At 44.4% G+C, this 17,116-nt stretch overlaps 1 protein-coding gene across 1 annotated transcript in view; it reads right to left on the bottom strand.

Annotated features, from left to right (window-relative positions):
• Positions 1 to 4,603: 4,603 nt before the first annotated feature.
• LOC139424024 (voltage-dependent calcium channel gamma-2 subunit-like) overlaps positions 4,604 to 17,116 on the bottom strand; it is a 78,122-nt gene continuing 65,609 nt past the window's right edge. Inside the window, exons 3-4 of the mRNA XM_071175708.1 lie at positions 7,436 to 7,576; positions 4,604 to 5,416 (exon numbers count right to left, since the gene is read on the bottom strand). Coding sequence (XP_071031809.1) covers positions 4,884 to 5,416; positions 7,436 to 7,576 — 674 coding nt within the window. The 3' untranslated portion in view covers positions 4,604 to 4,883. The remainder of the gene's footprint in view (positions 5,417 to 7,435; positions 7,577 to 17,116) is intronic.

Here is a 17,116-nt window from a genome sequence, read left to right as displayed (position 1 = left end):
GAGCCATGCTGGATAGAGAGACCACTATATTACTCCCTCTTCATGAGCCATAGTGGATAGAGAGACCACTATATTACTCCCTCTTCATGAGCCATGCTGCACAGAGACCACTATATTACTCTCTCTTCATGAGCCATGCTGGATAGAGAGACCACTATATTACTCCCTCTTCATGAGCCATGCTGCACAGAGACCACTATATTACTCCCTCTTCATGAGCCATGCTGGATAGAAACCACTATATTACTCCCTCTTCATGAGTCATGCTGGATAGAGACCACTATATTACTCTCTCTTCATGAGCCATGCTGGACAAAGACCACTATATTACTCTGTCTTCATGAGCCATGCTGGATAGAGAGACCACTATATTACTCTCTCTTCATGAGTCATGCTGGATAGAGAAACCACTATATTACTCCCTCTTCATGAGCCATGCTGGACAGAGAGACCACTATATTACTCCCTCTTCATGAGCCATGCTGGACAGAGAGACCACTATATTACTCCCTCTTCATGAGCCATGCTGGATAGAGAGACCACTATATTACTCTCTCTTCATGAGCCATGCTGGATAGAGAGACCACTATATTACTCCCTCTTCATGAGCCATGCTGGACAGAGACCACTATATTACTACCTCTTCATGAGCCATGCTGGACAGAGAGACCACTATATTACTCCCTCTTCATGAGCCATGCTGGACAGAGACCACTATATTACTCCCTCTTCATGAGCCATGCTGGACAGAGACCACTATATTACTCCCTCTTCATGAGCCATGCTGGACAGAGAGACCACTATATTACTCCCTCTTCATGAGCCATGCTGGATAGAGAGACCACTATATTACTCTCTCTTCATGTGCCATGCTGGATAGAGAGACCACTATATTTCTCCCTCTTCATGAGCCATGCTGGACAGAGACCACTATATTACTCCCTCTTCATGAGTCATGCTGGACAAAGACCACTATATTACTCCCTCTTCATGAGCCATGCTGGACAAAGACCACTATATTACTCTCTCTTCATGAGCCATGCTGGATAGAGAGAACACTATATTACTCTCTCTTCATGAGCCATGCTGGACAGAGACCACTATGTTACTCTCTCTTCATGAGCCATGCTGGATAGAGAGACCACTATATTACTCTCTCTTCATGAGCCATGCTGGACAGAGAGACCACTATATTACTCCCTCTTCATGAGCCATGCTGGATAGAGAGACCACTATATTACTCCCTCTTCATGAGCCATGCTGGACAGAGAGACCACTATATTACTCCCTCTTCATGAGCCATGCTGGACCGAGAGACCACTATATTACTCTCTCTTCATGAGCCATGCTGGATAGAGACCACTATATTACTCCCTCTTCATGAGTCATGCTGGATAGAGACCACTATATTACTCCCTCTTCATGAGTCATGCTGGATAGAGACCACTATATTACTCCCTCTTCATGTGCCATGCTGGACAGAGACCATTATATTACTCCCTCTTCATGTGCCATGCTGGACAGAGACCACTATATTACTCCCTCTTCATGTGCCATGCTGGACAGAGACCATTATATTACTCCCTCTTCATGTGCCATGCTGGACAGAGAGACCACTATATTACTCTCTCTTCATGAGCCATGCTGGACAGAGACCACTATATTACTCTCTCTTCATGAGCCATGCTGGACAAAGACCACTATATTACTCTCTCTTCATGAGCCATGCTGGACAGAGACCACTATATTACTCTCTCTTCATGAGCCATGCTGGACAAAGACCACTATATTACTCTCTCTTCATGAGCCATGCTGGATAGAGAGACCACTATATTACTCTCTCTTCATGAGCCATGCTGGACAGAGACCACTATATTACTCTCTCTTCATGAGCCATGCTGGACAAAGACCACTATATTACTCTCTCTTCATGAGCCATGCTGGATAGAGAGACCACTATATTACTCCCTCTTCATGAGTCATGCTGGATAGAGAGACCACTATATTACTCCCTCTTCATGAGCCATGCTGGATAGAGACCACTTTTTACTCCCTCTTCATGAGCCATGCTGGACAGAGACCACTATATTACTCCCTCTTCATGAGCCATGCTGGACAGAGACCACTATATTACTCCCTCTTCATGAGCCATGCTGGACAGAGACCACTATATTACTCTCTCTTCATGAGCCATGCTGGATAGAGAGACCACTACATTACTCCCCCTTCATGAGCCATGCTGGATAGAGAGACAACTATATTACTCCCTCTTCATGAGTCATGCTGGACAGAGACCACTATATTACTCCCTCTTCATGAGTCATGCTGGACAGAGACCACTATATTACTCTCTCTTCATGAGCCATGCTGGACAAAGACCACTATATTACTCTGTCTTCATGAGCCATGCTGGATAGAGAGACCACTATATTACTCTCTCTTCATCTTCATGCTGGACAGAGAGCCATGCTGGACAAAGACCACTATATTACTCTCTCTTCATGAGCCATGCTGGACAAAGACCACTATATTACTCTGTCTTCATGAGCCAGACCACTATATTACTCTCTCTTCATGAGCCATGCTGGACAGAGAGACCACTATATTACTCCTCTTCATGAGCCATGCATGAGAGACAAAGACCACTATATTACTCCCTCTTCATGAGCCATGCTGGATCATGCTGGACAGAGACCACTATATTACTCCCTCTTCATGAGTCATGCTGGACAGAGACCACTATATTACTCCCTCTTCATGAGCCATGCTGGACAGAGAGACCACTCTGTTGCTCCCTCTTAATAAAAAATACACAAACACAGCCAGTGTTGCCACAGCCTCAGACCCTTTGGTTCCACTCATAGGGCTGCTATTACGTGTCTGCCTCACACACTCACGTGTGCTATCATAAACACACACACGTTCATGCTTGCCACACACACACAGACACACGCGCACACACACACACACACACACACTTACACACACGCTCTCACCTCATTGCAGAGAAAAAGGGGTGCATCAGGTCCTGAAAGTGATGCTTTTAGGGCGGTCGTGTAGAAAGGTGTCGTATTTCATTTCTACATGGATAGCTCCACCTACAGAGTCCTGGTTTTATTGCAAACCTGTGTTCCTTTTCCAGGAATGTCATGTCCTAGAAAGACACCATGCGGTGATGTGTCTTATGTGCTGTTTTATCTTTACAATCATGGTTTCTCCCATTCTGTAGCCTGAAGACAGAATCCTGCTTGTTAACACAAGTGTTAGTACATGGTAGAGAGTAGAGACACACAGAGAGACAGTGTGAGAGGGTATCAGAAACATAGAACAAGGGTGTTAAGTGTAAGGCTACAGGTAGGTTAGAGACACAGTGAAACAGGCTGATTTGTTCTCCCTAGGATGGTATTTTATTCATCAGGACTTGATGCATCCAAGTAAAGGATCATTCGGTTTTGGCACCTTTAAAGATTTCATTTTCAATTTGAACAACACATTGAAAATCAAAAGAAACAAAGAAATGACTAAGGCTGTGTGAATTTGAAAAATAAAATACATACATATACATATATATATATATATATTTATATAAAGAATTAAACCAAACCATTTAAATGTTCAATGTCGATTGTTTGGTTTCTTTCACAAAAGCATAAGATAAAATGAAATAAATAAAAAAACATAAGAGAGAAAATACTCATGAAACATGACTAGTTTCAACGTTAGCGTCATCACTTTTTCCCCCTTCTAATTATCATTATCCTTTAAAACGTAAGTTTTAAAAGAGCAGATTTGCTGTAATTTTATAGCATGCATTTAATTTCAGAAAATTTGATTCACTTAGCTTCTCTTGTACTATTTCATATTTATCTTGTTGCTTGCCTTTTACGCAAGTATTTCTTTTTGTATTTGGCGTCCTCTTCTTTTCCTCCCCCTCTCCTCCTTCCCTTTTCTTCGAGAAGTTGTGTTTGGAGTCTTTTTTTTCTTGGTTTGAACTTTGACCCCATTGTTGTTGTTGGTGGTTTCTCTTGAGGGGTTCAACACTCCCATGACACCCCCCCACCCAAAAAAAAAAGCGAACAGGGACTCAGAAAAAGGCGAGAAGGTTCTATTAAAATAATCTCTATTTTTCTACTGTTGACTGTGTGCGTCTGTCCCTCGCCATGTCTCAGCAGCTCCGTAGTGTAGTGTACCTACAGCACATTCTCTCTGGCTCTGTCATCCTTCCAGCAGATCCTAAAAGAGTCTTTTCTCGTTTTACCAACAGCACTTAGTTTAGTTTACTTGTTGTTGTTTTTTCTTCAGTAAAGTCTGTATCTCTTGATTATTAACTTAATCATTTATTTATAAATGTAACACACATATAGTACCTTTGTTAGAGTTTACAGACTGGGCTAATTCTTACTGAATCCCAAGCTGCAAAAATTCACAGTTTTAATACAGAAAATAAATAAATGAATAAATATGACAACGAATCAGAGGCATATGGCAGGTGGTATGATGGGAAAGTACAGCAGCATGTTGCACCACCAAAACTGTGGAGCCAAACTGTCAAAACCGAAAGGTTATGAAATCATGAATCGAATTTAAATCAAAACCCTCCCTTTCAGTGCACCACCCTCATCACCCATCCTCACCCATAAAAATGACTCAGTCTCTAAGGACAATCTGCCCCATTCTCCCAGTACAACCATTTACTCCAAAGGAACTCAACAAACCCCTTTAGACACTCTCAACAATGGTAGATGGGGAAAATCATGCAGTTGAATGAAATAAAATCATCAATCTCTATAAAGATGGAAACTCATCCTGGCCTATGGTATATTAGAGACCTGGGTGGGGGCCTCCCTGCCTTCGCTCCCCCGGGCTCTGCTCTTAGGGCTCCCTCATACTGGTGTGGTGCGGCGGTTGGCTGTGTTGGTGTTGGCCGAGTCTTTTTCCTTCTGAATACAGTTGTGGACCTGCAGGAAGGTATGGTCCCTCTCCGAGTTGTAGGTGGCGGTCGGCGTGCCCCCGGTCTTCAGGGTATCCCGGGGCAGCGTGTACATGGAGATCTCTGTAGAGGGTAGCGCGCTGAAGCCCTTGAGGCCCACAGGTGAGGTGTCGCGGGAGTGCGAGGGGTCTGTGGACCGGGAGGAGGAGCGCGAGCGGCGTCGGTAGCGGTAACGGTAGGATGGGATGCGTGTGATGGCCGAGGCCTGGAGGTAGTCGGCAGCCCTGGCCCCTGCCCGGAGCTGCCGATGGCGGTCAATGAACATGTGGGCTGCCAGGACGCCCACCATCTCAGCCATTATGAAGGACAGGGCTCCGAAGTAGAAGGACCAGCCGTAGGAGTAGCTGTTCTTCTTCGAGTCACTCTTAGAGGGGTCCCCTGCGTTGGCTGATATGTACACGATGATCCCGATGATGTTGCTCAGGCCTGAGGGGGGGGGAGTTGGGGAGTTGGAGGGGCGAGATGAGAGAACAGAGGAATTATGCAATCGGTTAAGATAGGACATATACCTTTTCTAGGCATACCACATACGCAGTAGTCTGAGTGCATCTATCCACCACAGTGAATACGCCATTACCAAGACAAACCTTTTCAGACAAGTACCACGGACTCACCAAAGGATAATGTACATACATACTGTACTTCTCACTGTCAAGAAATATGACTGAATACGAACCAGAAATATGACCCAAGCCAGAGACTCTGCCCTTATAGTGTTTAAGAACAAAGACTGAGATCCTGAGTCAGATCAGTTGGGACAGCACATAACATGATCATTCATCTGATTCACATAGGGATCACATCCTATGATAGGGATAATAATCATATACTCATATACACTGAGTGTACAAAACATTAGGAACACCTTCTCTTTCCATGACATAGACTGACCAGGTGAATTCAGGTGAAAGATATGATCCCTTATTGATGTCACTTGTTAAATCCACTTCAATCAGTGTAGATGAAGGAGAGGAGTCAGTTTAAATAAGTATTTTTAAGCCTTGAGACAGTTTAGACATGGATTGTGTGTGTGTGCCATGCAGAGGGTGAATGGACAAGACAAAATATTGAAGTACCTTTGGATGGGGTACAGTAGTAGGTGCCAGGCTCACCGGTTTGAGTGTTTCAAGAGCTACAGCGCTGCTGGGTTTTTCACACTCAACAGTTTGTTGTGTGTATCAAGAATGGTCCATCACCCAAGGGACCAGCCAACATGACAGAACTGTGGGACTCACTGGAGTCACCATGGGCCAGAATTCCTGTAGGACACATTCGACATCTTGTAGAGTCCATGCCCCATCAAATTGAGGCTGTTCCGATGTTGATGTCTAATGTTTTGTACACCTAGTGTATATATATCTACTTTAACTGTAGCGTTTAGTCACGGAGAGAGAGAGAGAAGTGTGTGACTTAGTAGAGCTGGGATGATGGATCATTGGGAAAGTATGTCAGGGACACCATATTTTTAGAGTTGAATCCCAATGGGTAGCTTCTAGCCCAGCACCCAGATCAGGAGAAAATAAGTGGATAAAGAGGGAAGAATGGAGTGCGTGACTTGTGGCTGCTGCTGAGTGGAGGCTGAGAGCTGACTGAGGATTTGCAGTACTGGGGATGACCAGCAGAGAGAGAGAGACTGCTTAGCTGGATTAGTCAACAGTCTCTTCTTTGCTGGACATCCATCTGTACAACTGTTCTATATAAGTGAACCATAATAACATTGCATGTTAGTGACTAAAAAGTAGTGACTGAAAACATTTGCATTTGTGTACACTTTGTATCAATGAAACCAAATCATTTAAAGCTAGTCTCCCTAATTTAACCCCTACTATCCCTCTCCACCATAGTAACTGTTTCTCTCTTTCTTTTCCCCAGTCTTCCTTCCTCTCTTCCTCTACCTGCCCCAGATACACACCCCTTCCTCTCTCTCTTCCCCTCTCTTCTCCACTCTCTTCTCCTCTCTCTTCCTCGCTCTTCTCCTCTCTCTTCCACTCTCTCTTCCCCTCTCTTCTCCACTCTCTTCCTCTCTCTTCTCATCTCTCTTTCTCTCTCTTACTCTCTCCTCCTCTCTCTTCCTCTCTCTTCTCCTCTCTCTTCCTCTCTCTTCTCCACTCTCTTCCTCTCTCTTCTCCTCTCTCTTCCCCTCTCTTCTCATCTCTCTTCCTCTCTCCTCCTCTCTCCTCCTCTATCTTCCTCTCTCTTCTCCTCTCTATCTCTTCCTCTCTCTCTCCTCTCTCTCTTCCTCTCTTTTGTCCCCTCTTTCTTCCACTCTCTCTTCCTCTCGCTCTTGCTCTCTCTCTTCCTCTCTCTCTTCCTCTCTTTCGTCCCCTCTTTCTTCCACTCGCTCTTCCTCTCTCTCTTCCTCTCTCTCTTCCTCTCTCTCTTCCTCTCTCTTCCCCTCTTTCGTCCCCTCTATCTCTTCCTCTCTCTCTTCCTCTCTAGACTCACCTGCAGACACAAAGAAGATCCCTGCGCTGAGGATGATGTTGTGGCGTGACTTGTAGAACTCGCTGGCAGCTATACACAGGCCTCCCATGAAGAGCAGGATGACACTGAGGATGGGGAAGATGCTGGAAGCTCGCACCGCACCTGAGAACAGATAGAGGACAGGAGAAGAGGAAAATAAAAGAGAGGGGAGGGCAGGGGGTTTACATAGGGATAGAGAAGAAGTTAGAGATAGGATAAATAAAATGGTAAATATAGAGAGAGAGATAGGAGAGTAAGAATAAGAGCAGAGAACAGTGAAAAATGAGGGAGAGAGAAGAGAGAATGTAAATTAGACTCCCAACATCAGCTCCCTATCTGAGCCACATCATAATCAACACTCCATCAGCGCTGTGAAAGTCTTTATCAACACCAGCCAGTGAGTGTATCCCCTCAGTGAGCCTCAGTTACCCGACTTTATGTAATCACGCCACCTGACTACACACAACACAACACTCAGTTAGCACACACAGCTCCCCAAATTGGAGCGTTGCATTACGCCATATCATGTAGTGCAAATGACATTAACTCCACCAGAGCTCCAGGGGCCTAGCCTGTGGGGTAACAGGGGGTGAAGCTCTTCAAACCAAGCTCACGTCCTTGGCTGATACTGGTACGGAAGACAGAGCAAGAACAGAAGGGTTGAGGTACTTATGACAGAGCTATAACTGAAGGGTTGAGGTACTGATGACAGAGTTAGAAATGAAGGGATGAGGTACGGAAGACAGAGTTAGAACTGAAGGGTTGAGGTACGGAAGACAGAGCAAGAACAGAAGGGTTGAGGTACTGATGACAGGGCTATAACAGAAGGCTTGAGGTACTGATGACAGAGCTAGAACTGAAGGGTTGAGGTACGGAAGACAGAGCTAGAACTGAAGGGTTGAGGTACTGATGACAGAGTTAGAACTGAAGGGTTGAGGTACTGATGACAGAGTTAGAACTGAAGGGTTGAGGTACGGAAGACAGAGTTAGAAATGAAGGGTTGAGGTACGGAAAACAGAGCAAGAACAGAAGGGTTGAGGTACTGATGACAGGGCTATAACAGAAGGCTTGAGGTACTGATGACAGAGCTAGAACTGAAGGGTTGAGGTACTGATGACAGAGTTAGAACTGAAGGGTTGAGGTACGGAAGACAGAGCAAGAACAGAAGGGTTAAGGTACGGAAGACAGAGTTAGAACTGAAGTGTTGAGGTACTGATGACCGAGTTAGAACTGAAGGGTTGAGGTACTGATGACAGAGTTTGAACTGAAGGGTTGAGGTACGGAAGACAGAGCAAGAACAGAAGGGTTGAGGTACTGATGACAGGGCTATAACAGAAGGGTTGAGGTGCTGATGACAGAGTTAGACTGAAGGGTTGAGCTAGAGCTGAAGGGTTGAGGTACTGATGACAGGGCTATAACAGAAGGGTTGAGGTACTGATGACAGGGTTAGAACTGAAGGGTTGAGGTACGGAAGACAGAGCAAGAACAGAAGGGTTAAGGTACGGAAGACAGAGTTAGAACTGAAGGGTTGAGATAATGATGACCAAGTTAGAACTGAAGGGTTGAGGTACTGATGACAGAGTTTGAACTGAAGGGTTGAGGTACTGATGACAGAGTTAGAACTGAAGGGTTGAGGTACGGAAGACAGAGCAAGAACAGAAGGGTTGAGGTACTGATGACAGAGCTATAACAGAAGGGTTGAGGTGCTGATGACAGAGTTAGAACTGAAGGGTTGAGGTACGGAAGACAGAGCAAAAACAGAAGGGTTGAGGTACTGATGACAGGGCTATAACAGAAGGGTTGAGGTGCTGATGACAGAGTTAAAACTGAAGGGTTGAGGTACGGAAGACAGAGCTAGAACTGAAGGGTTGAGGTACTGATGACAGGGCTATAACAGAAGGGTTGAGGTACTGATGACAGAGTTAGAACTGAAGGGTTGAGGTACTGATGACAGAGCTAGAACTGAAGGGTTGAGGTACAGAAGACAGAGTTAGAACTGAAGGCTTGGGGATGGTAGGGGACGCCATGTGCGACTGACGTGTTTTCCGTTTGCTCCCGTGGTATTCTTAAAGTTTATGTGAATTCTGCAGCAAAACCGTATTTATTTTCAAATATTAATTTGGTGATCCCTTTCCGTAAAAACCAAGACTACTTTGCTTCCGAATGTCAGCATGTCGACCAAACATAAGGCAAAGAACATGACTTTGAGAAAACCCTGCCTACAAGACCCGCTCTCATCACCGCCCTCTCCTGAGTCTGAGGGCCCGGGGACGCACACTTTACCTGTGGGCGCGGCTTGGCCTGGCGGCGCTGAAATGAACATTCTCGAGGCCATCAAACTACTACGCTCTGAGATAGTTGAAATGAAAACACAGGTGGTTGCTACGATTGAGGCCAGAATACAGGAGGTTTCTGATACTTTAAAAGCAGATTTAACCATCCTGCGGAACGAGACTGTGCCGGCAATTACATCACTCAAAACAACAACTGCGTCACACACTACAACGATTGCAGCACTGGAGGCCTCCGCTACTAATGTCTCCGATTTAACTACATCCCTGGAGGCTGAAGTTAAACGCCTAGCTGCGGATTTGAAAAAGGTGAGGGAGAGCTGTGTGAGTTTAGAGGGATTCTCTTGCCACAATAATCTGAGGCTTGTATCAGTCCCAGAGTCTGCGGAAATGCATCGCTCCACGGATTTCGTTTCAGGGCTGCTGAAGGATGTTCTTGCCTTAGATGAAAAGCCCCTGATTGATCGAGCCCACCGGTCGCTGCGCCCAAAGCCCCGGGATGGGGAGAGGCCCCGTGACATAATTCTTCGAGTGCACTTTTTTCATGAGAAGATGGAGATCCTCCGACGAGCCCGCAATACCACTCTGAGCTTTCAAGGACACTGCTTTTCCATATACCAGGACTACTCCCCCACTGTTTCCAGGCAGCGCGCAGCTTTCGGACAGGCCAAACGAGTACTTCGGGACCATCCAAGTGTGAAGTATGGACTGCGATTCCCGGCCCGTTTATGGATATCTCATGAGGGTAAAGACCACACATTTGAATCTCCGGAGGAGGCTATGGCTCACATTCAACGTCACATCAAGAAGTCTTGAATATGCTCACAGTTTAGCAACTGTTGCTTGCGAACTGTGGATAGTAAGTACCCCACTTGTGGTACAATTATGTTTAGATATAACAGGCTAGTCTTGTATAGTTGGTGAACTATTCAGGCTTATTTGATGTGATCTAATGTTTTGATCATCTAGTGTGCGTGCCTTATCTCGCTCACCTATTTAGTTTGTTTACACATTGTCTCAGTGACTCAAAATATTTTTGGTTATTTGTTTACTGCATCCGTTTGCATTGACCCAGTAAACAGTAAATGTCTCCCGAGGCTACACGGTTTCTGGGGCCTCACTTTAATTTTAAAAGTTTTGAGCGTCATTTAAGCCCAGCAAACGTTCAACGTTGCGCAGACATAGTTTTTTGGGATTGGTTGTAAGCTGTCTCAGCTTCAATTAGACTACTATTATAATTACTATTATTTTTGATTGTCTTACTACGATTTCCTTACTTCAAATTAGATTTTTGGCTGAGAGCCTTTATACATTTTATTTATTTTCTCTCAATGCCTGTTATAAGACGGGGAATACAATTATATACATCTACAAGTGGTGCTTTTGTCATTCCGTTTGCACAGGGGATTCGCCTTTTTTTTATTTGAAAAAAATACATACAAATCTTTCTTTTTGCTGCTTGATCCACTAACAAAACGCGACTTTAAAGAGCGGGACTGTGGGTTTAGGTTTAAGACCGCACTCTCACAGACATACTGTGCGAAGAGAACATGTTCTATTTAGGCTTGTACCTCGTTTGGGGAGGTATTGTCTGGGATGGGGGGAGGGGGTGGGGGGGCAGGTTGAATTGTTCAGTTCTAATGTTGTCATTCTGTCTTTTTAGTTTTTTTTTTCAGTTTTTTTTTCTGTACTTTTTCCAAACATTTACCACCGTACATTATTACTCTGAGACAAGTTATTCTGGGGGTTTTGGGCGCTCATTGCTTTTCCATTCTATGCTCTAATGACAGGGTTGAATAACGGGAATGCCCAGAGGGGCCGAAATAATACGATCAAGTACATTTCTTGGAATACCAAAGGGGTTAACAACCCGGTGAAGCGTAAGAGGGTGTTGACACACTTAAAGGGTTTGAATGCAAATATTGCATTTCTACAAGAGACTCACTTGAGGACTGGTGAGCATTTTAGGATGCGTAAGGACTGGGTTGGTCAAGTGTTCCACTCAAACTTTCATAGTAAATCAAGAGGTGCTGCTATTCTGGTTGATAAGGCCTTTGTAGCTTCTGAGGTTATTGCTGATCCTAAGGGACGATACGTCATAGTAACCGGTGAACTGTTTTCTACCCCTCTTGTTTTGGCTAGTGTTTATGCTCCCAATTGGGATGACACAAGTTTCATTTCTTCCTTTCTGTCTGCTATTCCCAATTTAGATTATCATTTGTGGATTTCAACTGTAAAATGTCCCCAGTTCTTGACAAGTCCTCACAAACAAATACAGGCCCATCTAAATGTGCCCTACTTATTCAATCCTTTCTTCAGAAATATGCTATGTTTGAGGCCTGGCGTTTCCTACATCCTACAGATAGACAGTATTCCTTTTATTCTCATGTTCATCAAACATACTCCCGGATTGATTACTTCTTTTTGGACAAAAAACTTCTGCCTAACCTTCGGCAATGTACTTACGAGAGTATTGTTATCTCTGACCATTCACCATTAGTGCTTGAACTAGAGTTTCCCCAGCGACCTCCTAGGTGTTATCAATGGCGTCTCAACCCCATTTTACTCTCAGATAAGGAGTTTGTCAATTTCATTTCTTCTGAAATTACCTTATTCCTAGAAATTAATTCAACACCAGGTATGTCCTGCTCTACCATATGGGAGTCTCTCAAAGCATACCTACGTGGCCAAATTATTTCTTATACAGCCAACCAAAACAGAGTTCGCTCCCAGCGACTTCAGGACCTGAGCGAGTCCATAGCCACATTGGATGAGAAGTATGCTACGGATCCTTCCTCTGATCTGCATAAAGAGCGCCAACTACTCCAATCTGAATTTGATGAGCTTTCTACCAGGCAAGCTGAACAGTTACTCTTGCGAGCTCGATACAAAGTCTATGAACAAGGCGACAAGGCCAGTAAACTCCTTGCACATCAGATCCGTAAATCTGAGGCCTCACGTTTAATCCCACAAATAAGGACCCCCCCGTCTGGTGCCACCACAGTTATACATAAAGAGATCAATGATCAATTTAAACAATTTTACTCTGCGCTATACACCTCTGAATCCCCTCAAGACCCTTCGCTGATTGACTCCTTGAATATGCCTTTAATTGATACAGACTCCCATGACTGTCTAGAAGAAGAATTTACGCTTGAGGAGATTGCAACAGCAGTGTCCGCAATGAAAAGTGGTAAATCACCGGGTCCGGACGGTTTTCCAACCGAATTTTACAGGACGTTTTCTGGTCTGCTTTGCCCATTCTTGTCCCGACTATTTGCAGAGTGCCTCAATACTTCAAAGCTGCCGCCTAGTCTTTATCAGGCTTCAATTTCATTACTACTAAAGAAAAACAAAGACCCCCTGGAATGTGGATCCTATCGCCCAATCTCGCTTTTAAACTGTGATTACAAAATCCTAGCTAAGCTTTTAGCCATCCGTATGGAAGGCTTGCTGCACCAAGTAATACACTCTGACCAGACTGGCTTTGTGAGAAATAGGCATTTATTTTTCAATATTAGGCGCCTTATGAATATACTGTACTCCCCAGCGTCGGAGGACCCGGAGGTGGTGGTCTCACTTGATGCCGAAAAAGCGTTTGACCGCGTTGAGTGGGATTACCTAACAGCTGCCCTTTATAGATTTGGCTTTGGCCCCAAATTCATTGCGTGGATAAAGATTCTTTATTTTTCCCCCATGGCTTCGGTACGGACCAATAACTTGTCCTCTGACTATTTTCCCTTGCACCGCGGATCCAGACAGGGTTGCCCACTCTCCCCCTTGCTGTTTGCTTTGGCAATCGAGCCTCTCACGTGCCCTATCTGTTCTTAAAAAGTTTGGATCAATCTCAGGGTACAAGCTGAATCTAGGCAAGAGTGAGCTCTTTCCGGTAAACAAGGCTGCTTTAAAGTGCTCTTTCACAAGTTCTCAGTTTAGGATTGTCCAGGATCAATTCACTTACTTGGGAGTAAAAGTGACAAGGAAATATTCAAATTTGTTTCAGGAAAACTTTGTTGCTCTAGCAGACAGATTGAAACAATCTTTTACTTTTTGGAATTCGCTACCCCTTTCTCTTATCGGAAGGATTAATGTCATTAAAATGAATGTGTTGCCCAAATTGTTATATTTATTTCAATGTTTACCCATTTTTATTCCAAAATCTTTTTTTATTTCACTGGATCAAACATTCATGCATTTTATTTGGAATGGCAAGGTACCACGGATTGGTAGAAAACATTTACAGAAGCCTAGGTCATTGGGGGGTTTAGCTTTACCAAATTTTCAGACATACTACTGGGCTGCAAATTTCAGAGCCGTTCTGTACTGGCTGCAGACTGATCCTACTGGCCCTAGACCACTCTGGGCCCAGATGGAGTCTGAATCGTGTAAACCTGCAGCACTTTCTTCTGTGCTGTGCTCGTCTCTCCCAGTGTCCCTAGGCAAAAGGTGTGCCAACCCAATTGTAAAGCAGTCTCTTAAAATTTGGAATCAGTTCCGTTTAGCCTTTAGCCTCCGAGGCTTTTCTCTATCAGGCCCAATCAATCAGAACATTTTATTTCCTCCATCTTTGAATGATGGGGCTTTTGGCATTTGGCACTCACTAGGCCTTTCCTCGCTAGCCCAATTATTCTTTGATGATACATTTGCCTCTTTTTCTCAGCTGCAGGAAAAGTTCAATCTCCCCCAATCCCACTTTTTCCGCTATCTCCAGACTAGAAACTTTGTCAGGGCTAACACACCTGGATTTCCCAATAGGCCTGCGAATACTGCTATAGAGAGCATCTTGGAGCTGAACAAGCTTCCTAGAGGCGCAATTTCAGATGTATATGCAATCATTCATGACCTACAGAACCCTTCTCTGGTGCCTTTAAAGACTCGATGGGAAAAGGATTTGGGGGAGGAACTTGGGGAAGACGCCTGGGAATCTGTGCTGCGCAGGGTACACTCGTCCTCTTTTAGCACTAGACACAGCCTCATTCAATTCAAGGTGGTTCACCGTATCCACTGGTCGGGGGCCAAACTTGGAAGAATATTCTCTGATTTTGATCCTACCTGTGTCAGATGTAAGGTGGAACCAGCCACACTGTTGCATATGTTTTGGGGCTGTCATAAACTGTCAGGTTTCTGGGAATTAATATTTAAATGTTTCTCTGATATATATGACACTGTTATAGATCCGTCTCCCCTTACAGCCCTTTTTGGAGTACTGCCCATGGGTACCCCCCTATCAAGAATCCAGTCGGACACTGTTGCTTATACAACTCTTTTAGCTAGACGGCTAATACTACAGAACTGGAAGATGGCAGCTTCCCCATCTTATAAATATTGGGTGAGGGATGTGTTGTGCTCTCTGAAACTAGAAAAAATTCAATTCAATTCACGTGGGAACCCCAAACTGTTTGATGAGGCTTGGGCTCCATTCCGGTCTTACTTTAAACAGTCCATCCTATGATAGCATTCCAATTAATACTAAAATAAGTCTGACTTAAGGGTTGGAGGAGCTTCTCTCTGTGTTTTTGCTGGGGGGGGTATTAAGGTCCATGTGCTTATTGATTGTGGTCCGCAGATGCCTTGTTCATCTTGCCCAGGCAGAGACTGAAGTGTTAGATTGTTTTTCCCAGTTATTTTTACATTTTGTTCACGCCTACATGAATAATCATTTTATTTTTTTTATTTTAAAGCATTGTAAACTTTTTTTTTTGTCCAGTGGATGGTCGGTCTGTGGCCATGACTCTCTGTGAGTGGTTGCATTTCTCCACCCTTATCCCTTGACTGTTTACAGGAACAATGGTGAGGTGTTTGCTCTGTCCCTGTACTATAGATTGCCCTTTAACCTCTGTAGCCTTCTGCCCGGTGTGTTTAACTTGTCTAAAGTATGGTATCTTTAAAGCTATTTTTTTATTTGTATTTTTATTTGTATTTTTTTTCTAGTTGAGTATATTATTTATATTGCTTTGTCTTGTCTGTGTGTGTGTGTATGTTCAAAACTTAATGAACAGAGTTTTAAATTTTTTTAAAAAAAAGAACTGAAGGCTTGAGGTACGGAAGACAGAGCTTGAACTGAAGGGTTGAGGTACTGATGACAGAGCAAGAACAGAAGGGTTGAGGTACTGATGACAGGGCTATAACAGAAGGGTTGAGGTGCTGATGACAGAGTTAGAACTGAAGGGTTGAGTTACTGATGACAGGGCTATAACAGAAGGGTTGAGGTACGGAAGACAGAGCAAGAACAGAAGGGTTAAGGTACGGAAGACAGAGTTAGAACTGAAGGGTTGAGGTACTGATGACCGAGTTAGAACTGAAGGGTTGAGGTACTGATGACAGAGTTTGAACTGAAGGGTTGAGGTACGGAAGACAGAGCTAGAACTGAAGGGTTGAGGTACTGATGACAGGGCTATAACAGAAGGGTTGAGGTGCTGATGACAGAGTTAGAACTGAAGGGTTGAGGTACGGAAGACAGAGCAAGAACAGAAGGGTTAAGGTACGGAAGACAGAGTTAGAACTGAAGGGTTGAGGTAATGATGACCAAGTTAGAACTGAAGGGTTGAGGTACTGATGACAGAGTTTGAACTGAAGGGTTGAGGTACGGAAGACAGAGCAAGAACAGAAGGGTTGAGGTACTGATGACAGGGCTATAACAGAAGGGTTGAGGTGCTGATGACAGAGTTAGAACTGAAGGGTTGAGGTACGGAAGACAGAGCTAGAACTGAAGGGTTGAGGTACTGATGACAGGGCTATAACAGAAGGGTTGAGGTACTGATGACAGAGTTAGAACCGAAGGGTTGAGATACGGAGGACAGAGCAAGAACAGAAGGGTTAAGGTACGGCAGACAGAGTTAGAACTGAAGGGTTGAGGTACTGATGACCGAGTTAGAACTGAAGGGTTGAGGTACTGATGACAGAGTTTGAACTGAATGGTTGAGGTACTGATGACAGAGTTAGAACTGAAGGGTTGAGGTACTGATGACAGAGCCAGAACTGAAGAGTTGAGGTACTGATGACAGGGATATAACAGAAGGGTTGAGGTGCTGATGACAGAGTTAGAACTGAAGGGTTGAGGTACGGAAGACAGAGCAAAAACAGAAGGGTTGAGGTACTGATGACAGGGCTATAACAGAAGGGTTAAGGTGCTGATGACAGAGTTAGAACTGAAGGGTTGAGGTACGGAAGACAGAGCTAGAACTGAAGGGTTGAGGTACTGATGACAGGGCTATAACAGAAGGGTTGAGGTACTGATGACAGAGTTAGAACTGAAGGGTTGAGGTACTGATGACAGAGCTAGAACTGAAGAGTTGAGGTACAGAAGACAGAGTTAGAACTGAAGGCTTGAGGTACGGAAGACAGAGCTTGAACTGAAGGGTTGAGGTACTGA

The sequence above is a fragment of the Oncorhynchus clarkii genome, chromosome 13 (assembly GCF_045791955.1).
Source record: "Oncorhynchus clarkii lewisi isolate Uvic-CL-2024 chromosome 13, UVic_Ocla_1.0, whole genome shotgun sequence".
Taxonomy (NCBI): Eukaryota; Metazoa; Chordata; class Actinopteri; order Salmoniformes; family Salmonidae; genus Oncorhynchus; species Oncorhynchus clarkii.
This window is presented reverse-complemented; position numbering and strand designations above follow the sequence as displayed.